The sequence below is a fragment of the Aegilops tauschii genome, chromosome 7 (genome assembly GCF_002575655.3).
Source record: "Aegilops tauschii subsp. strangulata cultivar AL8/78 chromosome 7, Aet v6.0, whole genome shotgun sequence".
NCBI lineage: Eukaryota > Viridiplantae > Streptophyta > Magnoliopsida > Poales > Poaceae > Aegilops > Aegilops tauschii.
Window position 1 is genome coordinate 612,218,318 of NC_053041.3, and position 26,533 is coordinate 612,244,850.

Consider the following 26,533-nt stretch of genomic DNA (forward strand, 5'->3'; position numbering starts at 1 on the left):
TCATCTTTTGGTGCTGGTTATGATGTCTGGAACATCATATCATGCTAATGTTCTAAACTATGGAGTAACTATCTAGTATGCTATTATAACTACTTTTGTAGCGTTTCTTCCTGTTGCCCAAATTTGCTTTCAGATTGCTAATGTTCTGGACTATTGAATATATGTCTATTATGCTGTAGTATTATGCTAGTATTGTTACCCATGCTCTTTCAGTGAAGGAATTCTTTGTCTGACAGGAATGAACTCCCATCATTTCCTTAAAAGTTCCAATTGCAGTTTTGGCTGTCGAAATGTTACTCTGTTCTCGCCAAAAAAAGAAAAGAAAGGAATGTTACTCTGGATCTCTGCCTCTATAGGTTGTTAGTTTGATCTCTCAGTGTGCAATTCTGCCGTAACTCCTAAAGTAATACTCCTACCTGTTATTAGTTAACACAGTTTTGCGTATGTTTTTTACTTAAGTGCTCCCTATGGCTGAAGAAAGAACCTTGGTACTATGGTCCTGTGTTGCAAGTATTGCATGGGCCTCTGTTCCCTGTTATTTTTCGTGTCCAGAGCTTCCCCTTTTTGGGGCAGAAGCAAGTTGAAGATGAGCATGGTAAATGTGCTGGTTCATAGTTCTTTGCCATGATAAAGATGTGTAAGTTTATCTATTATAAACTCGTGTATTAGATTACATGGAAAACCCAAGGATTTCAGGGATGATATGAATGTGTACCGATTTCCAGAGCAAAATTCGAAGAACAAGCTAACGTTAAGCTGCCAGTAAATAACAAAGCAGCTCTGTTATTTATGTACCGTTTTTCTTCTTTTAATACATGTGTTACTGTAAATGCTGAACAAGTAAAGAGGATACTGTGATCACTTGCCCTCGACATCATGGAGTTCATCACTCCTGCTGGACGATGAGCTTGGATGCATCCAGGGAGCCCAGCCTCACAGCACAGTCAATGCTTTCGTCTAGTATCTCCTCCACCCCATACTTGTACCTGAAGCCCAGCTCCACAAGCTTGTTCTTCTCGGGTTGCACCCTCGCTACCTCATCAGCCCTGGCACCAATTCAGCTAGTCAGCCGATTGCAGCAGCAAAACACATCATCACTGATGTCATCGACTTTGAGAAGAAGTTCACGATGAATCAACGGATCGAGAGACCGACAAAATATGTAGCATGTGCAATACGAAGGAATTCATAATTCTTGATGTGTTGCGGGGGAAGAATTCAGGGCTTACTCTCTGAGGAGATCCAGATGGGGGTACTTGCTGCTGTAGTGGTCCAGGATGTCGTGGATTGTCGGGTAGGCAGCGGCACAGAGGAACCGACCTGAGAGGGCAGGTTGCTCGATGCAGAAGATGAGCGCGGAGCACACGTCGTCGACGTGCACCAGCGGCAGCGAGCCCAGCAACCTCTGCAGGATCCTCGGCAGCATGAAGTAGGGCTCTTGCTTTGTTACCGGGGCCACCATGCTCTCCACCGTCTCTGGGAGGTGGCTGAGCACTGTGTCGCCCCCGACAAGGCCCAACGACAGGGTGACCACCTCGAACGCCGGGCTCTCGCCGTCGTTGTAGCTGAGGAGCTCCTTCTCTGACAGGACCTTGGACTCTATGTACTTCTGCAGATGAGCACCCAACACTGTCACCATGATGATTTTCCTATGAATTTGTACTTCTGTAGGTGTTAAGTTTGGCATTTTGCATCTATGTACAGATCATGAATCCATGCTTCAGTTTGAACTTTGAAGGACAAGAAGAACACTGCGACTTACATCGAAGTGCACGCTCCGGAGAGGGTAATCGACATCCAACAGAGTCCAACAAGATTCAGAGATGAAATCGCTGTACACAGCGGCCGCGGCGCTGGAGGACTTTGTCAGCGGCGAAGCGGCCGTCACCGATGCGGTGTGGATGACGCGCTTCACCGTCATAGATTCCGCGCATAGCCGGAGGATGATGCGCACCCCATCCGTGGCGGCTTCCGCCGATGTCTTGTACTGCCAGCCAAAATGGAAGCCAAATGACCCAATCAGCATCGACTGGTGGACTCTGAAGAGTCTGAACTCTGAAACTGCAGTTGTGCACAGCCCTATGCTTTTCCCCAAATTGATCTCAGAAATTCCATGTGATTCGGTTTGCGATCAGGAACCGGATCATGAACTTGGATCTCTGAAGAGTCTGAACCGGATCAATCGAATCTAACCACGCTACAACCGCAAATGACAGATCGAAGTGCCGGAATTTTCAGTTTGAGTTTGAGTTTCAGTTTGACTGACCTTGGAGGCGGCGGCCTCGTGCGCGGAGGGGTTGGCGACGAGGAAGACGAACTGGCAGCCGGCGATGGCCGGCGCGAAGCTGGCGGCGTCGAAGAGGTCGGCCTCGAACAGCACCAGCCGCTCCGGCGGCGCGGCGCCGGGGACGAGCCGCCGCAGCAGCCCCACTTTCCCCTCGTCCCCTGCAGCCAACCACACCAACCAGATCGGATCAGCCGGCGAATCAGACACGCGGCCACAAAGCACATCACCTACGGCGAGTAAATTAATCGAACGAGCGTACCGATGCTCCGCAGGGTGGCGTGGACGGTGTACCCGGCCTGGAGCAGCTTCCTGACGAGCCAGGAGCCGATGAACCCGGCGCCGCCGGTGACGCACACCCGGACGCCGCGCCCGCCGCTGCCCGCGCTGTTCCCCTCTTCCGCCATTGCTGCCGCCTGACTGACTGACGGGGTGGAGATGAACCTGCTGTGGAGTGAGGAGGAGCTGGGCTGCCGCTTCCGGCGGTTCTTGGCCATTTTTATACCGCGAGAGAGAAGACCGTGAGGGGCAAGGCGGTTTGACTGTTGACCGCGAGAGAGAAAAACTTGTTTTTCGCTTCTTCTTTTTTTTTGAAAACAAGGAGAAAATGGTGGAAGGCCTTGAAAAATAGGGCCAATCCGTAATATATAAGGAATAAAAAAAGTATAATTTTCCTCTTTCCTCACATGAAGGGGTTGACTGGTTTTGTGGTTGAGACTATACCTGGCCATGGGCAGCCCGACCCGGTCGGCCCGACCCGATCCTGGCCCGGTCTTGCCCGTGCGTCGGGCTAGGCCTTAGTTTTGAGCCTGAAGGCCAGCCTTCAACTTGGCATATTTGCATTTTAGGGAACAGGCCCGGCCGAGGCACGAGGCCTGACGGGCTTTTCCTCCGATTGCCGGGGTTTAAGCGTGAAATCTAGGCCCGACAGCCGGGCCGGCCCGGGCCTAGGTTTTTCTTCTACGGGCTTTATTAGGCCCGGCCCCCGACTTGTGGCCAGGTACGGTTGAGATGTTGAGTTGTTCTATTTCGAAAGAGGCTTTCCTCCCGTTAATACAAGGTAGTGAGGAGACTCTGTTACAAAGCAAATCTAAAGAGTAAAGATACAATATGAAGCATAGAATGACTAATACATTGTCGCAGCCCGATGGACGACGCTTGAGCTCCACGACAATTACTCCAAGAGGGTGACATGGATTTTTAGTCGGAGCCCTAGCAGGAAAGAGATTCGCGACAAAGTTCTCAAGAGGATACTGGCACCTGCAGCCGGTAGACCAGGGAGCAGCTTCAATAGCTTTGGCTGTGAAAACTCTTGGTCTTGGAGCATCAGTGTCATCAGTTCACCCAAGATCAGCAGGACAAATAACTACTAGGTTTGTGCTAGAAAAGCGTCTTGCGTGACGGGGAAAGAGTGGAAAAAGAAAGAGATTCATCAGCTATGGAATCTGACAGGTATCGGTATTGAACAGAGGGGGCTGTTCACAAAGCATCCCATGGATGGTAATGGTGCTTCCCCAGCTGCTGTTCCTACTCCTTTGGCTGGTGCCAAATCAGGTGACTTTGAAGTTGAAGCTTGCCCGTAGAACGATGTAACCATGCTGGTAGTACTATGATTGCCTTAGAGCGTAGATGTCTCTGTCCCTAGGAACGTGATGCTTAGGTGCGAGGTGAAACACAAGCAGGAGATCGAGCAAAGAAATCATACGGATTGCAACCTACAGATGAAGAATCTGCTTCATTGTTCCCACCATCTATATCAGATGTTTAATAAGAATAGGAATCGAATAAGCTGCTGATTGACTGAGGAAGCATTTGAAAAGAAAGGAAGGGTGATGCTTGTTAAACAAAGCTGCGTGTGGGGCCGCCACGTATAGCTGTAGTTTCTGCTGTAGCATCGGTTATTTCCGTTATTGCTGTAGTAGCATCGGTTATTGCTCAAGTTACGAATGACCCAATCTATCTATGGCAACCACCCCTACTTTTAGTAGATGGAGATGCGCACCTAGAAAAGACGGATGAAAGAGAACCTGCCCTTCTGACTTCTTCTCTTGTCTGTCCTTTACGCAAAGTGATCTATGGTCTCAACAAGCCCCGATAGCGTCGGTTTTTGAAGTTCAGCACAGTGGTTATGTTATCCAGGCAGGGTTTGCTCGGAGTGATCATGATTCGGCCATGTTCATATTAGTTTATCCTCGAGGACGTGCTATTCTGTTGTTGTATGTTGATGATATCAAACTGACTGGTGATTACTCCGTTACCATATCACTGATCAAGTGTCGCCTTCATCAATTATTTGCTATGAAGGCGCTGACGCGCCCTAAGCCTTTTCTTGGCTTGGAGGTCGCACATTCTCCTCGTGGATATTTGGTATCTCAGATCAAATAACGTCATGACTTGATCACTCGAGCTCAACTCAATGATGAGAAGACTGTTGACACTCCCTTGGAGCTTTACGTTAAACTCCGTCCGACTGATGGCTCACCATTATCTGATCCGACGTAGTACAAACAGTAGGTCGGCAGTTTGGTTTATTTGATGATCTCTTGCCCAGATGGCTTTTCCTAAGAAAGTCAGCCTTTCATGGCTGCCCCCCGGTCAGTTCACTTTGCAGCAGTTCATCGGATTCTTAGATATATTCGAGGTACCTTTTCTCGAGCCGTCCTTTTCCGTCATCGTCTTCTTTAGAGTTGCGTGCAACTACTGATGCCGATTGGGCCTTCAGATATGTGCTCAACTACAGGCTTATCTATTTTATGGGGAGACGAGACACTATCTTGGATGAGATAAAAGCAATAGACAGTTGCTCCTTCCACTACCGAAGCGGAGTACCGTGCCATGGCACACTACTAGATAGATTGTATGGCTCCGTTGGTGACTTTCTGATCGCGGGTTTCATTTGAAAAACCCCAACGCCATTCATCTTGCGTCAAATCCGGTCTTTCATGCAAGAGTTCCATTTTTGGCCGCTACTACGTTCGTCGAAAACTTCTTGATGGCACCATCATCTCATTACCTTATTTTTTCCCTTCGACTTCGGCTATGACCAATGCCCCACCTAGCTGAATAGGCATAACAAAGCTACCTGAAAAAGGCAAGGTGCACCTTAGATTGAAATCGACAAATTGCGTTTTGCCAGATGGATTCTTTAGAAAGATTCCCGGATAAAGTTCAGTATAATATTTAGTTAGAATATAAATAAAGGCGCATACGTGGGCGGGCAGGGGGCCCCACTACTTCTTCATTCGGGGGGGGGGGGGGCTAGCCTCATGACTTCCCACTGGGCGAGGGGTGCACCTAACCCACCTACTCGCTCATCAATTACGGTGTTTAGCTGACTTGCACAGAAAGACCCCTATTGTTTAGTAATTTGGCGCCCCATCTTTTGATTGACTGTTGTCAACTAATCTTTTCAGTGTTCAATTCTACTCTATGTTAGAACATTTCTGTGAATGCTATTTCGATCTAAGTGGTCCTATTCTCTGTCCCGTGCTAGGAAGCATTACTCCTCTTTTCATTCCAAATTCTTCAATAAGACCGATACGATTGATTGGTCTGTGCGTTTCTCTTATTACTTTTTTGTATCCCCCTGTTCCTCGGATACAATTCGATCCTTCTACGGCCAAGTCTCAATTTGTGGAAAGCCTTCGATGGCTTCCTTATGAAAACATCCATTTGTATATGGGTATAGACGGTCTTTCATTATTCTTCGTGATATTGACCACATTTCTGATCCCTATTTGCATTTCAGTGGGTTGGTCTGGTATGAGAAGTTTTGGGAAAGAGTATATTACAGCATTTCTAATTCGTGAATTTCTAATGATCGCCGTGTCCTGCATGCTGGATCCTCTACTATTCTATGTTCTTTCCGAAAGCGTGCCAATTCCTATGTTGTGCGGAGCTGAGCATCTTCTATTCGCTGGGATCAAGCTTTTCCTCTGCAGGGGCCTTGTGCAGTAAACCCCCTACGGGCGGTCCCCCGTCGTCGTAAAGTAGTAAAGGTCCCCGCGAAGCTTTCGGGAAGAGGGGTAGTCTTGTGCGTAAGCATAGCATTTCTGGTCGAACCACCGAACCACACATCTTTTTTTGGTGGGTGGGTACTCCGAGTAGTGGGTACCTCGTAGGACCTCGATCCGCCTACTCAGGTCTTGTATGGATATGCAGGAAGGGGTGCTCCTAGGTGTGTGTAGGGGGTGTGTTTGTTCGCGAGAATGAATTCCTCGTCAAGTCAGGGGGGTGTGGACACACTTGCGCGAATTCGGGTAACGGCTACAAGGGATAAAAATAAAGGAAACTGTACCCAACCAGGGATGGACGTAAACTCGTAAGCTACCGTGGGTAGGGATAATCGTCCAGGTCTTATTTAAAAAAAAGCCGCCCCGCCACTGCAGGCAGGTTAGTTCCACTGTCGTTGCCGGAGAGTTCTTGGCGAAGAGACCTTAGGATAAGTTGCTAAAACAAACGGAGGGGAGGATCGACCCGTTCAGTAGAATTCCGAAGAAAGACTGTTGGCAGTAGGTGGAGACATTTCTTTGGCCCCCTTCCAAATAAATGCGGGCAGGGTAGAGCTCGGCAGAGGGTTTGAGAATAGGGTAGGGTTTTTTTACGGTCGGGTCCCCTACCACTAGTCCGGCTAGCCTTCTTTCGGGCAGGAAGCAGGCCTAAACGACGGGCGGGCATCTCCCGCCACGCAAGCAGCATTGTTCGCCACCACCCGAGAAGCAAAAGATTCGAGAGTCAAGGCGGAAAAGACAAGCATAGTGGTCTAATGACAAGGGCCGACGACGGAAGCTCGGGACGGAGCCGTATGATGCGGAAGTCTCACGTACGGTTCCCTGAGAAGGGAGTGGCTACCCACTGGAGCTTCGACCAACTACCACCGGTCAATTCCGCTTTGGGGCCACCCCTGACTCTACCATCATTATAGGGGTATGGGGTTCGAGACAAAGAAAGATCAAGGCAGCATATCAGTTTTTCCTATATACTTTACTTGGATCCGTTTTTATGCTATTAGCCATTCTGTTGATTCTTCTCCAAACAGGAACCACCGATTTACAAATTTTATTAACCATTGAATTTAGTGAGCGGCGCCAAATCCTTCTATGGATTGCTTTTTTCGCCTCTTTTTCCGTCAAAGTGCCTATGGTACCAGTTCATATTTGGTTACCTGAAGCCCATGTAGAGGCACCTACGGCTGGATCCGTCATCTTGGCTGGAATTCTTTTAAAATTGGGAACCTAGGGGTTTTTAAGATTTTCAATACCCATGTTTCCCGAAGCGACACTTTGTTTCACTCCTTTCATTTATACTCTAAGCGCGATTGCTATAATATATACTTCCTTGACCACTTTAAGACAGATCGATCTTAAGAAGATCATTGCCTACTCCTCAGTAGCCCATCTGAATTTGGTGACTATTGGTATGTTTAGTCGGGCGGCGGCCGTTAGGTCACCTATTTTGAGTTATGGACACACAAGCAAGGCCAAAACATGTGTGCCGGGCGTGCGACCCATCAACCTACTAGCAATAGGGGAGAAAACTTAGCATGTCGCAACAAAAGCGTCGATTCGAGCCGTCAGCAAAACACCGCCGTCTGTTCCTAAAACAAAACCCCTTAGCGCCCCGGGACGGGAGTGGGGGACGGCCCTACGCAGACAGCAGCAGCACCGGCTCTATGAAGTCCGAATCGAATCTTTCGGTTGGCTTTCCCGTGAATAAGAATTGTTGGGCGCGGCGAAGCAAGCGCTTCTAGCTGTTTCGCTTGCTTCTTTCTTATTGTGGCGGCTATTATGGCGTGGCTGAAATGAACGAAAAGCGAGATGATTCAAATCGTGATAGATGGCCTGATCTGTTCTGATAGATCGAAAGGTTTTCTATCAATAATAAGGGTTGACCTCTTTCTATCTATTGATGATACAAGATATCTATCTATTCTGGATCCATCAGAAAGAAATCATATGTATCTGATTTTTTCTACATCGTATGTAGAGCGCCCAAGCGTTTGGCCAGCTCAGTTCTATTATCCATCGGTCCAATGCACTGGCTCATCTCATGGAGGGAAAAAGCAAATGTAGTTAGTTGTCTTGTTGTTGTTCGCCGCCTCGACACATTCCCCGGCATCGTCCCACACAGAAAGAAAGAGCATGGAGCCCCGGCCCGACCTGTAAGTCCGCTAACGTAAAGCGAGGAGTTGAGCCTGAACTGGCGAACCGAAGTCACTTTCGTAACCATACTTCCTACAGCTAACACGTGCCCAGTCCAGCGGGAACGCGAAGCGCAAACGAACGTGAGCTGCTATACCGAATCCCCCGCTGGCCATCGGGGACCTAGTGGTAAGGCCATGATCCGCAGGGGAAGGGATCACTCATTCTTCTATTGGGGACAGGTGCACGAACGACAACTCCAAACGTCAGACATCCACCGCCTATACCTACCGTTTAGGTGGCACCAGCGAGATCCACCTAAGGTAAGGAAATTTGTGTCGCGGCTGCTCCACTCCGCTGCGGTCTTTTGAACTGAACTTCGTTGCCTTCCCGCGCGCGAAACGAATGGGCTCTATGTCGTGGGTCAGTTTTGGGGGGGGGGGGCAGAGAGAGACCAGAAGAATGATTCATTTGGATCGACGAGCCATTTCACGAATCAATAGAATGTCTCTCTATCCATATCTATTCTATCTTTATATGACGTGTCATAAAAAAAGAAGTATTTTTTTATGGCATGCGGGATGATCGCGCCTAGTAGCCACATATCAGCTGCGCTCAATATGCGGGATTTCCCTTGTATCGGATCTTTCGCTTTGACGAATTTGGACCTAGCGAAAAGGACTCTAAGCCTTCGCGCAAACAAGCAAAGTAGAAGCAAGACGAGGAAGTGGAGCTGTCGTAGAAGCAGTAGCTTGCCCCGACAATATACAATACAACAGTAGCGACCATGAATAAAAAAGCCCCTTGTTTAACGAGTTCGCTGCTTTTCCCAGGCCAGAGAAGGGCAACTACTTATTGATTGATCGCCTTTCTTTGATATGTGTTCAATTTAGTACAATACAAACTACAACTAGATCAAAGCGGAAGGGCCACTCACTATAGAAGCTATAACTAGAAAAGCCCTAGCCAATAGTTTAGTAGTCGGCCAAACCCCCATGCTCACGACATGTTCTTGATATTGATTGAGTTGGAGGGAGTCAGAGACTACCACGGAATCCTTCCATAGTCACCCCGGTGACCTTCGTCACCAAAGCGTCACGACAGTTTCCAAGACCCCTCATATAATCTCCAGTGGGGATCAGTCGGAGCATGTAGGAATGCCGACCACTACATAAGCCGCTGGCGGAGAAAGCTCGAAGAGCTTCCCTTCATTCGCTTCGCGGGAGTCGCACACAGCATATAGCTGGAAGTCAGAGGGCCCGTACTACCTGCCTAACCCTTCGCTCCGAGGGACTGTAGAACAGAAAGTGCCTTCTAAACAACTCGGCAGAAGGGAAGGGGCCTATGTATTTGCATGACCCCTGCGGATTTGACCCTACCTACACCCGGAGCCAATCCCCTAGCGGTCCTGCCACCACGCCGCAAAACAGGAGCTCGTGTGGAACCTTGGATTTCTGGCGTAACAGCGGTGGAAGGTATCAAAATATTACGGCCGCATAACATAGTATATACGCTAAGGTCGGCCAAAATATGGACACCCGAAGGGCCCGGCGCGCACAATCCTATCCTATCCGAGCCCGTCATTGCATGCACTTTGGACAATCGTCCGTACCATCATAAGGAGCACCTCCCTTTCGAGGTACCCAAATGGAACGGTCTTTATTTGTGTTGTTGGTTGGTCTTTCTCAACGTGGTCCATAGCACGAAAAACCATTCTTTACAAGATAGGGCCGTTCACATGAAAGAAAATACAAAATCCATTCTTCATGGTCGGGCGCATTTCTCCAAATCCTCCAGGATCACAAGTGGAACGCTAAGAAAGGGTGGGGAGGCTTCGAGCTCTGCGTCGAACAGAAAGAAGCAAGAAGGGGTGTTGCCATAGCGCGCCGGAGAGCAAGCGTAGGCAACCAAACTAAATAAGGCTACAAAAGTAGCTAGCTAGCGTTTTTAAGCTGGTTACCTTTTCTAGCGCGCGTACTCTTCTGTGGAGTCGCACGGAACGAGCCTCGTCTTCCCTCCAACGACTAGCTCCCTTTTCTTGTTCCGGTCACCCTTCTCTTGCCGTGGAAGGACTTTTGCCTGTGGTGTGGTCCAACCCGTGGGCGGAGTCGCGCTCATCCCCCCATTGCTCAGTGCTCCCTGCAGCTTCGCTGGGCTTTACCCGCATGGGCGCGGGCTTCCATAAGAGAATGAAAAGCTCTCTTTTTACAATAAAACACGAACCGCGCGGAGCCCACCCTTTTTCGTTTTCTGCCGCCACTGGATGGCCGCAGGGGAAACACAGCCCCGCCGCCTCTCGGGAAAGGGGGGGGTGGGCCTACCTATCCCGAGGGAGCAGCTGAGAGGTTCCATATGCCGAGCCGAAGGCAGAGCTTCAGTGCGTGATCGTAGTATGTCACCTCGTCTCGTCCTCGCAGCATCGAAGAGTACCTATGCACTATGTTTCGGTTCACTGATAAGGAAGATAGAGTTGGGGTGGGGGTCTACGATGTGATACTATAGTATGCCCCGGGGAGAAAGATGCGCAACTTAAAACGGAAGCAGGAAGTGTGTTGTCAAAAATGTCGGAGGTTACCAGATCTCTGAGACTACCATCGATCCGACAGAGCGGAACGACCAGAAAAAGAAGTGGAGTTAGAAAGCCGTATGATAGGTGGTAACTATCTTGTACGGTTCGGGGGGTAAGCGGCGTACTCTGGGGGAATATTAGGCTCTATCGAACATACAGGGAATTGGAGGTAGCATTTTACTTATGTTAAGTCATGGACTGGTTTCTTCAGCCCTTTTTCTATGTGTTGGTGTTCTATATGACCAACATAAGACTCGACTTGTTAGATATTATGGAGGTTTAGTGAGCACCATGCCGAATTTCTCTACCATTTTCTTCTTTTTCACTTTAGCCAATATGAGTTTACCCGGCACTAGCAGCTTTATCGGGGAATTTCTAATCTTAGTAGGAGCTTTCCAAAGAAATAGCTTAGTAGCCACATTAGCTGCGCTTGGGATGATTTTAGGCGCGGCGTATTCCCTTTGGCTATATAATCGTGTGGTTTCTGGAAATTTAAAACCCGATTTCCTCTATAAATTCTCCGATCTAAATGGCAGAGAAGTTTCCATATTTCTACCTTTTCTTGTTGGAGGGGCGACCGTCCGTTGAACTAGCAAAAAAGGGTAAACCAATGTGATCATGACATTATAGGTGCTTGCGATGGGACGGATGCGACTTCCCTCATAAGTAATGGGTGGCATAGCCCATAGCAGAAGTCCCCTTTTTTTATCCATTTCTTTATTACCCCAGAGGGGCCGACCCTGGTGGGACTGAGAGAAAGAAAGGACGGGGGGGCAACCATGCATGGCACTTCTCGACCGTGTCTCCGAGGGACAGTTGAACGAGCGACTCATGAATGCTGCCGGGTCGGACGAGCCAATAACTCGAACGTGTTCGGTCAGTTTTTTGAGCAAGAATCACAACGTTACCTTACCTTCACCATGATACGGACTCCAAGTTCTTATGGCAGAGCACGAGGAGTTTCCTTCAATATGATGATGAGAATGGAAACCAGAAGCACGACTGGGTCTTTGTAGTCCGAGATCATACTTATATATCAATCACAGTAACGTAAGCATGAGACTTTTTGGTAGTACCGGTGAACCATGGCTGCGGCAAGGGAATCTAGGACGGAGGACTCGTAATATCTCTATAGATCTGGCAAAAGCGAAAGACCCCTAACGTCAGGGGCTGACCACTGAGCTCACTCAGGCCCCGCTGGGCGGGCCAGAGTGGGTGCGAGCTGGAATTGCCATAGCTTATGGCTAGAGCAATAGGAAAGGGCCCAGCAGAGAGAACAGTCAGGATAACGAGCGCGGAGCCCACTTGGCAGGCGGCAGGAGCAGCGGGCAAGTGCTTGCTTGGTAGGCCAACAGCCCTGTGAACCGGGCGGGGCACTCGACGAAAGGGGGCACGCTGAGCAAGTACGGAAAATTGGCCCTGTGGAGCTTTCAAAAAGAAAAGAAAGGACCACTACGGGAGGTCGAACCACGGACCGGATGTAGTAGAACGTGATCCGCACCGGTCAATATTGGATCAAACAATAGGGGACCGTAGCACTGACCTTTCTTTTTCAATACAATAGGTACTGTTCCCTACCGAGACAAGGGACACTCTCAACGGATCCTCCACGCACTGGGCATACCATAGTTCTTCCGTGCGTCTTTATCGTGGCGGAAAAAGAACAAGAGGGAAAGACCCGACCGGCTCGCCCAGGGCTCGAGGGCGAGCCATACGAGAGTGAGTCGAATTCTGTTTACGTTCTCGGTTTGGGTTCGGGCCCCTCTCGATCTTTTGCGTATAAGGGAAGGGGGAAGGAGTCTAAATCTATGGACATTAATGAACCACCATTGATGGACGTTGCACATGACACGAGAAATTCGACTCAACGGTCCAGTGCTAATAGAAGTCGCTTACTCTCCGTCTAGCGAAGGTGCCAGATCCTTAAAGTAAAGTATCTATCAGCCTAGTGTACCAACCACGTGGTACGACGGGCACTCAAAGACCTGGCGAATGAGGGGCCACCCCACCCAAGAGCGCTTATGTCATATGGGAACTCTCGGATGGAAACAATCCTTATGGTTTTTATATCCGGTTAGAATAATAAGAAAGAATCAAAGTCCAGGTTGGTTGGTGAGCCTAGTGATAGGAAACTATCTAGCTTGGTTTGGAGAGCACTTGTTGGGTTTCAGATTCGTTTTTTGCTAAATGTTACGGCCTAAATGCTGAACTATTGACCCTACTTGTTCGGATGGGTGTTCACCCCAAAGTGTTCCCGGACTGCATGCATACATCCGTAAGTAACTTAGTGCAACATGGCAAATTTCATTGAGAGGAATCAGCAAAGAAAAGAAATCTTCTCCGGGTGATCAAGTTCCTTTTTCAGTCTAGGCCACGTCTTTGCTTTCTTCATAGGCCCATTTTCTTGGGCATCAGTGAGTGGAATACTTAACAGTGGTTACATTCTTATGTAGATTCCATTGCTCGAATGGGACTTGTTTGTTGGCACCGACCTCGATAAGAAGCAAGGGAGTGGTGCCGAAGCGAACGGAGCTGCAGAGCCGTTTGTTTACCAATCCACCAACTTAAGCTAGGAAAAGTGTAAGAGACCGTGCATCTTCATGTAAATAAAGGTAAATAATCTCAGAAACTGTCAAGAAACCGGGAATTTTTTATTCCATTTCTTAGCCAGGGCAAGCCCTACCGACCTACGACCGGAGAAGATGTTGTGTTGTTCGTATCACTTGCTAGAGATAGAGAAGCTAGAACAGGAACTGCCCGGGAGGGTTCAAAGAATGAGGTCTTCACCTTTGAGCTGGATCTCATCTCATTCTAGCACATACTACGAGCGATTGACTTAAAGAATACAACAAATGGTTGTGGGGTTATCTTTGTTACCCTGTGACTACAACCACAAGGTCCGAATCAAGCGAAACGGCTGAGGCGCAAGCCCTTTTCTCGCCACTACTCTGTGTACCCAAAGTCAGCAACCTTTTTGGCACGCTGGCTAGCAAGTTCATTGCTTCAATGACATGAATTCAATCAAGTGGACAAATCCTATCCTGGAAAATATGGGAAATCAGCTGGAAACTCAATAGTCTTACGCGGAAAGCACTCAACCGGCCTTCCTCTTCTGAATTATATGAATGACAGAAATCAGTCCTCATTTGTATTAACTTCATGAGTGAAGAGATAGACAAGGTGGTGAAAAGCATGAAACCAAATACTGCTCCAGGTCCAGATGGCTTCTCTGTTAGCTTTTTAGAGCTTTTTGGCCCCAGTTGAGAGATATACTAATATAAATGCTTCAGGAGCTGTATCATGGCAGGTTGAACTTGTCCAGACTAAACTATGGTGTCATTTCTCTACTGCCAAAGATTAAGGATGCTAATAGTATCCTACAGTATAGACCCATATGTGTTCTAAATGTTATGTTTAAAGCTATTACCAAAGCTCTGACACTTAGATTTACTCCTCTGGCTCGACAAGTAATCAGCTCTCTTCAGACTGGATTTATTCCTGGGAGGTACATTTTGGATGGATGTGTAATTCTTCATGAAGTTTTGCATGAGTTGAAAACCTCTCACTCTGAAGGAATTTTGCTTCAGTTGGACTTTGAAAAAGCTTATGATAGAGCTCAGTGGCCTTTCTTGGCAGAGGTAATGCATAGGAAAAACTTCCCTGACAGGTGGATAGATTGGATTAGTGTGACGCCCTCGATTCAATCGTACACTAATCATACACGCAAATGTGTACGATCAAGATCAAGGACTCACGGGAAGATATCACAACACAACTCTAGACACAATTAAAAAAATACAAGCTTTATATTACAAGCCAGGGGCCTCGAGGGTTCGAATACATGAGCTCGAAAACACAAGAGTCAGCGGAAGCAACAATATCTGAGTACAGACATAAGTTGAACAGGGATGCCTTAAGAAGGCTAGCACAAAAAGCAACACGATCGAAGAGGCAAGGCCTCCTGCCTGGGAGCCTCCTAACTACTCCTGGTCGTCAGCGGTCTCCACGTAGTAGCAGGCATCGGCGGTGGCATTTGGCTCCTGGGCTCCGACATCTGATTGCATCAACCGGAAAGAAGAAGAAAGGGGCAAAGGGGGAGCAAAGCAACCGTGAGTACTCATCCAAAGTACTCGCAAGCAAGGATCTACACTACATATGCAACATTATCAAAGGAAGGTTGTATATGTGGACTGGGCTGCAGCAATGCCAGAATAGAGAGAAGGCCTAGTCCTATCGAAGACTAGCATCTTCTGGAAACCACCATCTTGCAGCAACAGGAGGGAGTAGAGTAGCATAAAGTAAAGTAGTAGAAGTGTTATCAACCTCGGCCAGAGATCCTTTCTCGACTCCCTGCGAGAAAGCAATCCCAGAGCCATACTATCCAGTTCCAATTATAATCCAATTCTCATATCCAAGTCTCATCACAAGTATCCAGTTCTAGTTGTATCGATCGAGATACAACTCCAAGTGTCTGTTATCGTAGGACAGGCTATCGATAGATGTTTTCTTCCCTGCAGGGGTGCACCAACTTACCCACCACGCTCGATTAACTCCGGCCGGACACACTTTCCTGGGTCATGCCCGGCCTCGGCCAAACAATACGCCGCAACCCGACCTAGGCTTAATAGAGAGGTCAAGCACGCCGGACTAAACCTATGCCCCCAGGGTTCATGGGCCATCACCCCGGGAACTCCTGCACGTTGCGTGGGCGGCCGGTGAGCAGACCTAGCTACCTCCTTAAAAAGGTAGGAGCTTACCAGTCCAACCCGGCGCGCGCCGCTCAGTCGCTTGACGTCTATTAAGCTTCGGCTGATGCATACGACGCAGAGCGCCCATACTATGCCCACGTGATGGTTAGTGCTATCTGGCCAGAGGCCCCTTGGATCAAATATCCAAATCGTAGTGGGTTAGGAACGCGCGGTAACAAGCAGAGACTCACGAAAGATGTGACCCCGTCGCCCCGTCTCGAGGAATTGCGGCAAGGGCTAGGAATGCCCGGCCACGCCTCGTAATTATCTCGCGGGCACCTTCCAGGTCAACCCGACTCCACATCACTCGCAATTAAGCTCGCGCGGGTACCCCTCAGGGCCGACCCGTCTCTAGTAACGTGGTTCAGTGTAAAGTCATAGTAACCATAGTAACTGTGTGTCCAAACATCAAGGGGAAAACCCGAGGAATCACCCCCGGTGAATTCCACTCGATGTAATCATCAAGGTGAACGTAAGAGGAATCACCCCCGAGGTTCACACCTGAGGGGTTGCACGACAGAGTCGTATCGGAAGTGGTTAAGGCGGAATCACCCTCGATGACCACGACCGAATAGCTACACTATAGGGTTAACATCAGAAGTGCTGTAGAGGTCTCACCCTCGGCACTCGATAGTAACCCAGCAGTGTCGAGCAACTAAGGAGAAAGTGATGTGTGATGCCGGGGCCTGGTCTTCGATCCCGTTGATCAGGTCTTCGATGATGAAGCAGGGGCAACAAGGTCAAGGTGGGGGTCACTGATGGATCACTAACCAACCTATACTAAGCAGTTTAGGATAAGCAGGTAAGATACAATGAGCAGGTTACAAAAGCAGGCTATGCATCAGAATAGGAGCAAACAATAACAGTAGCAAAATCTAATGCAAGCATGAGAGAATGGAATGGGCGATATCGGGATGATCAAAGGGGGGCCTTGCCTGGTTGCTCTGGCAAGGAGGGGTCGTCGTTGACGTAGTCGCTCACAGGGGCGGCATCAGTCTCGGGGTCTACCGGAGAGAAGAGGGGGAAGAAACAGTAAATATAAAGCAGACAAAGCATCACAAAGCATAACATGGCAATATGCGGTGCCGGGTGTGACCTAACGTTAGGCTACATGATATAGGTGAAGGGGGAATTCAACCGTGAATGTTTTCCTGGTTCCGGACCTGTGTCAGACAGATGATCGGAGGGGGAATGTTCCATGTTCAGATAGTTAGAGGCATCTGACTGATGAATGGACCGCGTATTCGGATTCATTGGATTTTTCTGAGCAACTTTCATATAGAAAACATTTTCATCCGAGTTACGGTTTATTTTCTATGAATTTTCAAAGATTAAACCATTTTCTGGATTTATTTAAATTAACAAAAAAGATAAAATGATGTCAGCATGGCGTGCTGATGACGTCAGCAGTCAACAGACTCGCTGACCAGGTCAAACTGACCAGTGGGTCCTACATGTCATAGACAGTGGACTAACATTGGGTTATTTTAATTAAACGTGGCTAATTAGCAGCTGGGCCCCACATGTCAGTGACTATTTAGTTTAACTATTGATTTTAATTAGAAAACGTTTTAGGTAAATTAATTATGTGTGTGGCCCGCACGTCGGTGCCACTGGGCTGCCCAGTCAGCACGTTGACTGGGTCAAACCCAGTCAACGGGGCCTGCGGGGCCCGCTGGCAGTGACCCAGGGGTGGCCCCAGGTGTGCCACGTCGGCGGTGGCTGGAGTCGCGACGCCGGCGACCAAAACAGCGGCGGGGCTCGCCGGACTTCGCCGGAAAAACGCCACAGGGGGCCGTTTCGAGCGCGGCTGGGCTCGTTCGGACACAGGAGGGGCGGCGCATCCAACTGCGACCTTAGCTCGGGCGGGGGCGGGCTGCAACGACGACGGCGTCGAGCGGGGCGGACGGCCGGAACGGGCGTTGGCGGGGATCGGGCTACGGGGCTCCGCGAGAGCAGCGGACGCGCGCGTTGGGCCCCTGGGAACCCCAGGAGCACGATGCGGTGCTCGGCCGCATGTGACGGCGACCATGACCACGGCGCCGAGCTCGTCGGCGGCAACGCGCTCGGGCGACGGCGGGCGAGCTAGCTAGGAGGCGCGCGAGAGCGAAAGGACAGGGGGAGGAGGGGGAGAAGCTCACGACGAGGCTGTAGGGGGACGGCAACGTGCTCGGGGAGGCTCGTCGGAGGCGTACGGCGACGGCGATGGGCGACGGCCGGGGTTGGGGAGGAGCTCGATCCCGAGGCTGTGGTGGCGTCGGGCTCGATCCCGAGGGCGGAGAGGAACTAGATGAAGAAGGTGGAGCGGTCGGGCTTGTCGGAGAGGCACTTGGGGCTCGGTGGCCGCGCTAAGACACGGCCATGGTGGCGGCGACGACGGGTGCCCGTGGAGAAGGAAGAAAGCGGGCGAGGGACAGGGGAAGAAGTGGATGAGGACGCCAGGGAGTGGGGGTGAGTGGAGGCGGGGAGGCGTGGAGCCTTATCCCCTCGCCCGGGCGTCGCCGGCGAGGTGGTTGGATGGCGACGGGCGCGCGCGCGCTGTCCCGCCCGGTCGGAGGAACAGGGAGGGGGCGCGGTGCTGGGAGCTAGGCCGGCTTGCTGTGGTGGGCCGAGGCCCATGGGAAGGCCAGGGGCTGAGGCCCTTCTTCCTTTTTTTTCTTTCTTTTTAAACAGTTTTTTTAAGCTTTTCTGTTTTAGCTATTTTAGGCCACTTAGACATTTAGGAAAAATGTTGGACCACCACCAATATTATCAGAAGAATATTGTCCACATGATGAACATTTTAGTTTTCATGTCTGAGCATTTTGAAATTCACTTAGAATTTGAATTTGAATTCAACTGGAATTTTAAAGGAGTGAGAACCAAGGATGAACAAACACATGTTTAGCAAAAATATTAGCTTAACCCCAAGGTTTACTGCAGCATCATTACACCGGGGTGTTACAATTAGACAAGTAGTGGAAGGAGGCAAAGTGTGTGTGAATATGAATGGAGATTGGCGAGAATATTTCTCTACTTTCAGAGGTTTGAGGCAAGGAGATCCTCTTTCTCCTTTGCTTTTTCACCTAATAGGTGATGCACTATCTGCAATTCTGGATAGAGATAAGGAAGCAGGTGTGATTAGAGGTTTGGTACCACATCTGATACCAGGGGGGATTAGTCATTTGCAATATGCTTCTGATACTTTGCTTTTTTTGCATAATGACATGGAGTCTATTACTGGATTCTAATTCCTTCTCTACTGTTTAGAGGAAATGTCTGGCATGAAAGTCAATTACTTGAAGAGTGATATTTTCACAGTAGGGTTGAGTGTAGAGGAGGAGTAGAGGGTAGCTGATATAACTGTGAGATAGGCAAATTTCCAATAAAATATAATATCTGGGATTACCAATCAGCAAAGACAAGATCTCTTCTAATGATTTTTTTTCATTAAAAGGTAGAAAAGAAGTTGGACTCTTGGCAATGCAAACATTTCTCTTATGGAGGAAGAGATATATTGATCAATGCATGTTTATCAAATGTCCCTATGTACCTTCTGGGTTGCTACACTTTGCCTGTCAAAATACAGAAACAAGTTGATACAATAAGAAATCACTTCTACTGGGAGTAAGAAGAAGAAATTTCACATGGTCAGATGAGAACACCTATGCACCCCTAAAGATTATGTGGTGGTGTGGGCTTCACTAATATGAGAGTCAGAAACATTTGTTTACTGTCAAAGTGGCTGGAGGAGGTCAATTAACTACTGGAGCTTACACTGCAGATACTACTTATTAAAGGGCACACATTTCAAGACACCTTCAAGCTACTGAAATTGGAAAGCAATGATGTTATACTGGGTTATGATTGGCTATATCGTCACAGTCCAATCAACAGACCGTAGGCCAAGCTGCCCGCAACGCGCCTCCGCCTGCACTGCCTATCAGATGTCTGGAATCATATCAAGCTAATGTTCTAAACTATGGATGTTAGCATGCTATTATAATGACTTCTATAGTGTTCCATCCTTTTACCAAAAATTGCTTTTAGAGTGCCAATGTTCTGATCTATAGAGTATGTATCTATATATTATGCTATTATAATGAATTCTTTTGTCTGACAGGAATGCACCCCATCATTTCATTAAAAAGTTGCCCATTGCATTTTTAGTGGTACAAATGTTACTTTGGATCTGCTCCTCCAAAGGCCCTAACCCCTAAAGTTACCCATTGCATTATTAGTTAACACAGTTTTGAGCGTGAGTTGATTGACAACAACAAGAAGGGGAGGTGAAGATGTGCGAGGACGATAATTCAGGAAGAGGACCTGGTATGCCATGTGAAACATTACGACAAGAGGTGTCCTGCAAGAGAGAAAAACAAAGAGATGGGGACATATCTAGCAATCAGCAGAGTGGCGAGGACGAGTACAATGATGTCACCAGACATGATCACCAGTCCATGTAATTAGTCATGTATTCCTTAATATTTAGGCTTGCTATATAAAGCTACCACGTCTATGTTTGTTAATTTTCAGTCCATTGGTGTTTCCCTCATTATCATCTCGCGGACTTTGTATCTATCAGTACATGAATTCAGTTTCTACAATTTGTTTCATGGAAACTACCGATCGACTTCATACTAGATCGAGAAATTACATTTTATTCGAGTCACCCAGAAGGTCCAGAAGACCAGAACTGATAGAAATATGACGTTTTACCAAGGAATACATGACTAATTACGCAGCATCGAGTATATGCAGTTTAATTGAGAACAAATTGGTGATAATGAGGGAAACACCAATGGACTGAAAATTACCAAGAAACAAATTGTAGAAACTGAATTCATGTACTGATAGATACAAAGTCCGCAAGATGATAATGAGGGAAACACCAATGGACTGAAAATTAACAAACATAGACGTGGTAGCTTTATATAGCAAGCCTAAATATTAAGGAATACATGACTAATTACATGTACTGGTGATCATGTCTGGTGACATCGTTGTACTCGTCCTCGCCACGCTGCTGATTGCTAGATGTCCCCATCTCTTTGTTTTTTTCTCTTGCAGGACACCTCTTGTCGTAATGTTTCACATGGCATACCTGGTCCTCTTCCTGAATTATCGTCCTCGCATATCTTCACCTCCCCTTCTTGTTGTTGTCAATCAACTCACGCTCAAAACTGTGTTAACTAATAATGCAATGGGTAACTTTAGGGGTTAGGGCCTTTGGAGGAGCAGATCCAAAATAACATTTGTAACACTAAAAATGCAATGGGCAACTTTTTAATGAAATGATGGGGTGCATTCCTGTCAGACAAAAGAATTCATTATAATAGCATAATATATAGATACATACTCTATAGATCAGAACATTGGCACTCTGAAAGCAAATTTTGGCAAAAGGATGGAACACTATAGAAGTCATTATAATAGCATGCTAACATCCATAGTTTAGAACATTAGCCTGATATGATTCCAGACATCTGACAAGCAGTGCAGGCGGAGGCGCGTTGCGGGCAGCTTGGCCTACGGTTTGCCGCCTCTGAATTGGCCAGTGGAGGTGGCGATATGGTGGTGGTGGGGTTCTTACGATGGCGGCTTGGCCGGTTGCCCCCCAGCAGGCTCAGGCGTGGGGCGCTCTCCTCCCACGGGTATGTTACAATGCGCATGTGTTGGTTTAAGCGGCGACCCTCATCGATGAGGCGACCGTCTTTAGGAGGCGAATGAGGTGATTGCGATTGGTGCTCGGAGGCGCTGACTGCCACAGGGCATCTGAGGAACCCGATGCCATTTTGGATCTAGACGACCAGATCTGATGGCGCCATGCCTGTCCCTCCCAGTAGAGTTGGCTGCAGTCGGAAGGCGACGCGGGCTAGCCGCTGGTGCATGGGTTAACACAGGCCCCCTGGCCGGGGCTTGTGTCTCCTCGTGCGTGCTCTAGGTCACCACCGACCATGTCGAGGTGGAGATTCGTGGGTTGGTTGGGGTGACGTTTGCATGATATGGCGTTGGTGATGAGTTTGTCTTTGCTGGGAAGGTGGCCCCGTTTGGTGGGCTACCCAATCACCTCTCCAGTGGAGTCTATGGTGGCAGTGGTGGCTTCAACTCTTGTTCATGAGGGCGGCGAGCGGAGTACTGGCTTCAGGTCTTGCCTGCTCTCTTCTAGCGGAAGTGGCGGCGCCCATATCTGGTTTGGACGGGTCAGTCTTCGTCGCGGTGGTGACCTAGGTGTCTAATGGTGGTGCTGGTGAGTTCCCGAGCAAAAGCTTCGCGTTTTGACACAGGCAACGGCACCGGCTGCAGGTGCCAGTATCCTCTTGAGAACTTTGTCGCGAATCTCTTTCCTGCTAGGGCTCCGACTAAAAATCCATGTCACCCTCTTGGAGTAATTGTCGTGGAGCTCAAGCGTCGTCCATCGGGCTGCGACAATGTATTAGTCATTCTATGCTTCATACTGTATCTTTACTCTTTAGATTTGCTTTGTAACAGAGTCTCCTCACTACCTTGTATTAACGGGAGGAAAGCCTCTTTCGAAATAGAACAACTCAACATCTCAACCGTACCTGGCCACAAGTCGGGGGCCGGGCCTAATAAAGCCCGTAGAAGAAAAACCTAGGCCCGGGCCGGCCCGGCTGTCGGGCCTAGATTTCACGCTTAAACCCCGGCAATCGGAGGAAAAGCCCGTCAGGCCTCGTGCCTCGGCCGGGCCTGTTCCCTAAAATGCAAATATGCCAAGTTGAAGGCTGGCCTTCAGGCTCAAAACTAAGGCCTAGCCCGACGCACGGGCAAGACCGGGCCAGGATCGGGTCGGACCGACCGGGTCGGGCTGCCCATGGCCAGGTATAGTCTCAACCACAAAACCAGTCAACCCCTTCATGTGAGGAAAGAGGAAAATTATACTTTTTTTATTCCTTATATATTACGGATTGGCCCTATTTTTCAAGGCCTTCCACCATTTTCTCCTTGTTTTCAAAAAAAAAGAAGAAGCGAAAAACAAGTTTTTCTCTCTCGCGGTCAACAGTCAAACCGCCTTGCCCCTCACGGTCTTCTCTCTCGCGGTATAAAAATGGCCAAGAACCGCCGGAAGCGGCAGCCCAGCTCCTCCTCACTCCACAGCAGGTTCATCTCCACCCCGTCAGTCAGTCAGGCGGCAGCAATGGCGGAAGAGGGGAACAGCGCGGGCAGCGGCGGGCGCGGCGTCCGGGTGTGCGTCACCGGCGGCGCCGGGTTCATCGGCTCCTGGCTCGTCAGGAAGCTGCTCCAGGCCGGGTACACCGTCCACGCCACCCTGCGGAGCATCGGTACGCTCGTTCGATTAATTTACTCGCCGTAGGTGATGTGCTTTGTGGCCGCGTGTCTGATTCGCCGGCTGATCCGATCTGGTTGGTGTGGTTGGCTGCAGGGGACGAGGGGAAAGTGGGGCTGCTGCGGCGGCTCGTCCCCGGCGCCGCGCCGCCGGAGCGGCTGGTGCTGTTCGAGGCCGACCTCTTCGACGCCGCCAGCTTCGCGCCGGCCATCGCCGGCTGCCAGTTCGTCTTCCTCGTCGCCAACCCCTCCGCGCACGAGGCCGCCGCCTCCAAGGTCAGTCAAACTGAAACTCAAACTCAAACTGAAAATTCCGGCACTTCGATCTGTCATTTGCGGTTGTAGCGTGGTTAGATTCGATTGATCCGGTTCAGACTCTTCAGAGATCCAAGTTCATGATCCGGTTCCTGATCGCAAACCGAATCACATGGAATTTCTGAGATCAATTTGGGGAAAAGCATAGGGCTGTGCACAACTGCAGTTTCAGAGTTCAGACTCTTCAGAGTCCACCAGTCGATGCTGATTGGGTCATTTGGCTTCCATTTTGGCTGGCAGTACAAGACATCGGCGGAAGCCGCCACGGATGGGGTGCGCATCATCCTCCGGCTATGCGCGGAATCTATGACGGTGAAGCGCGTCATCCACACCGCATCGGTGACGGCCGCTTCGCCGCTGACAAAGTCCTCCAGCGCCGCGGCCGCTGTGTACAGCGATTTCATCTCTGAATCTTGTTGGACTCTGTTGGATGTCGATTACCCTCTCCGGAGCGTGCACTTCGATGTAAGTCGCAGTGTTCTTCTTGTCCTTCAAAGTTCAAACTGAAGCATGGATTCATGATCTGTACATAGATGCAAAATGCCAAACTTAACACCTACAGAAGTACAAATTCATAGGAAAATCATCATGGTGACAGTGTTGGGTGCTCATCTGCAGAAGTACATAGAGTCCAAGGTCCTGTCAGAGAAGGAGCTCCTCAGCTACAACGACGGCGAGAGCCCGGCGTTCGAGGTGGTCACCCTGTCGTTGGGCCTTGTCGGGGGCGACACAGTGCTCAGCCACCTCCCAGAGACGGTGGAGAGCATGGTGGCCCCGGTAACAAAGCAAGAGCCCTACTTCATGCTGCCGAGGATCCTGCAGAGGTTGCTGGGCTCGCTGCCGCTGGTGCACGTCGACGACGTGTGCTCCGCGCTCATCTTCTGCATCGAGCAACCTGCCCTCTCAGGTCGGTTCCTCTGTGCCGCTGCCTACCCGACAATCCATGACATCCTGGACCACTACAGCAGCAAGTACCCCCATCTGGATCTCCTCAGAGAGTAAGCCCTGAATTCTTCCCCCGCAACACATCAAGAATTATGAATTCCTTCGTATTGCACATGCTACATATTTTGTCGGTCTCTCGATCCGTTGATTCATCGTGAACTTCTTCTCAAAGTCGATGACATCAGTGATGATGTGTTTTGCTGCTGCAATCGGCTGACTAGCTGAATTGGTGCCAGGGCTGATGAGGTAGCGAGGGTGCAACCCGAGAAGAACAAGCTTGTGGAGCTGGGCTTCAGGTACAAGTATGGGGTGGAGGAGATACTAGACGAAAGCATTGACTGTGCTGTGAGGCTGGGCTCCCTGGATGCATCCAAGCTCATCGTCCAGCAGGAGTGATGAACTCCATGATGTCGAGGGCAAGTGATCACAGTATCCTCTTTACTTGTTCAGCATTTACAGTAACACATGTATTAAAAGAAGAAAAACGGTACATAAATAACAGAGCTGCTTTGTTATTTACTGGCAGCTTAACGTTAGCTTGTTCTTCGAATTTTGCTCTGGAAATCGGTACACATTCATATCATCCCTGAAATCCTTGGGTTTTCCATGTAATCTAATACACGAGTTTATAATAGATAAACTTACACATCTTTATCATGGCAAAGAACTATGAACCAGCACATTTACCATGCTCATCTTCAACTTGCTTCTGCCCCAAAAAGGGGAAGCTCTGGACACGAAAAATAACAGGGAACAGAGGCCCATGCAATACTTGCAACACAGGACCATAGTACCAAGGTTCTTTCTTCAGCCATAGGGAGCACTTAAGTAAAAAACATACGCAAAACTGTGTTAACTAATAACAGGTAGGAGTATTACTTTAGGAGTTACGGCAGAATTGCACACTGAGAGATCAAACTAACAACCTATAGAGGCAGAGATCCAGAGTAACATTCCTTTCTTTTCTTTTTTTGGCGAGAACAGAGTAACATTTCGACAGCCAAAACTGCAATTGGAACTTTTAAGGAAATGATGGGAGTTCATTCCTGTCAGACAAAGAATTCCTTCACTGAAAGAGCATGGGTAACAATACTAGCATAATACTACAGCATAATAGACATATATTCAATAGTCCAGAACATTAGCAATCTGAAAGCAAATTTGGGCAACAGGAAGAAACGCTACAAAAGTAGTTATAATAGCATACTAGATAGTTACTCCATAGTTTAGAACATTAGCATGATATGATGTTCCAGACATCATAACCAGCACCAAAAGATGACGGCGTACAACAAACCAGGATATTCACGCATGCCCTGTGGAAAATGGAGGCGCCCCATCCTCTCGCATCCCACGGAACGGAATTGGAACAATGCTCTCCTGGAGACGATACGGAGTAAGCTCCATATGGTACACTATCTTTTTGAAGTTTGCCATTCCTACAAGCTTGCCATGGACGTCGTAGTGTGACACATATTCATCGCAAAACTGGACCAGCAGTTCACGGTCGTTGAGCACGTTCATTCCATGGAATATTGCTGTAGTTGACTCCAGTGGGTGTGTTGTTCCCTTTTTCTTCTCCTTCATGATCCAGTTTAACACAAATGGCCGTGATGCCGCCATCGCTGCCACGTCAATCCGGTACTTGAGGTCCCAGATTTCGGCCTCGTAGCCCTCCATTGCCCAGACATCCAAGGCGGTGAATTGGCAATCGTAGCTGCACAAAGCAAAGCTTCCCCTCCATGTCGAACAACTTCATGAGATGCCTGGGACTGCGCATAAACCGGAACGACTCGGCTGCTGTGTCAAACACAATGATGTCTCTGGCGCCTCCCGTCACGTCACAGACGTGAGGATTCCAGTGCATGTTGCCCCGGTGGTCGACCGGCGGATGGTAGAAGCACAACTGTGCCTCTTGATTTTTTTTCTTCCACAGAAGTATAAATTTGCTTCTCATGGAGGCACATATACTTCAGCGAGAAGCACAGTTGTGCCTTTCGAAAAAGAAAAAATACGTGTTTTTTCTTTCTTTTACAAAAAGCACAAATTTTCTTTCGCGGGAAGCACAATCGTGCCTCTCGAAAAGAAAAAGAAAACCAATTATTTTTGCTTCCATGAGAAGCACAGATTTCCTTGTCGCGGAGGCATAAATTTGCATCCGCGAGAAGCACTGATGTTTTCTCAGCGGAGGAAAAAACAATTAGGCCCGGGGAGCAGCCCTGATAGGTGTTAAATATATCCAGTG

General features: G+C 48.8%; 2 protein-coding genes across 2 annotated transcripts; one reads left to right on the forward strand and one right to left on the reverse strand.

Annotated features, from left to right (window-relative positions):
* Window positions 1-634: 634 nt before the first annotated feature.
* LOC123494757 (NADPH HC-toxin reductase 1-like) lies at window positions 635-2,802 on the reverse strand. The gene is made up of 5 exons (XM_045231061.2): window positions 2,547-2,802; window positions 2,267-2,445; window positions 1,763-1,987; window positions 1,230-1,609; window positions 635-1,046 (listed from the first exon to the last, which is right to left on the reverse strand). Exons 1-5 carry the CDS (start codon window positions 2,779-2,781, stop codon window positions 887-889), a joined length of 1,179 nt encoding a protein of 392 aa, XP_045086996.1. The 5' UTR covers window positions 2,782-2,802; the 3' UTR covers window positions 635-886.
* A 19,965-nt stretch (window positions 2,803-22,767) lies between these two features.
* Window positions 22,768-24,824, forward strand: LOC123494758 (NADPH HC-toxin reductase 1-like). The gene is made up of 5 exons (XM_045231062.2): window positions 22,768-23,024; window positions 23,126-23,304; window positions 23,584-23,808; window positions 23,962-24,341; window positions 24,525-24,824. The coding sequence occupies exons 1-5, from the start codon at window positions 22,790-22,792 to the stop codon at window positions 24,682-24,684; spliced, it is 1,179 nt and encodes a 392-aa protein (XP_045086997.1). The 5' UTR covers window positions 22,768-22,789; the 3' UTR covers window positions 24,685-24,824.
* Window positions 24,825-26,533: the final 1,709 nt, after the last annotated feature.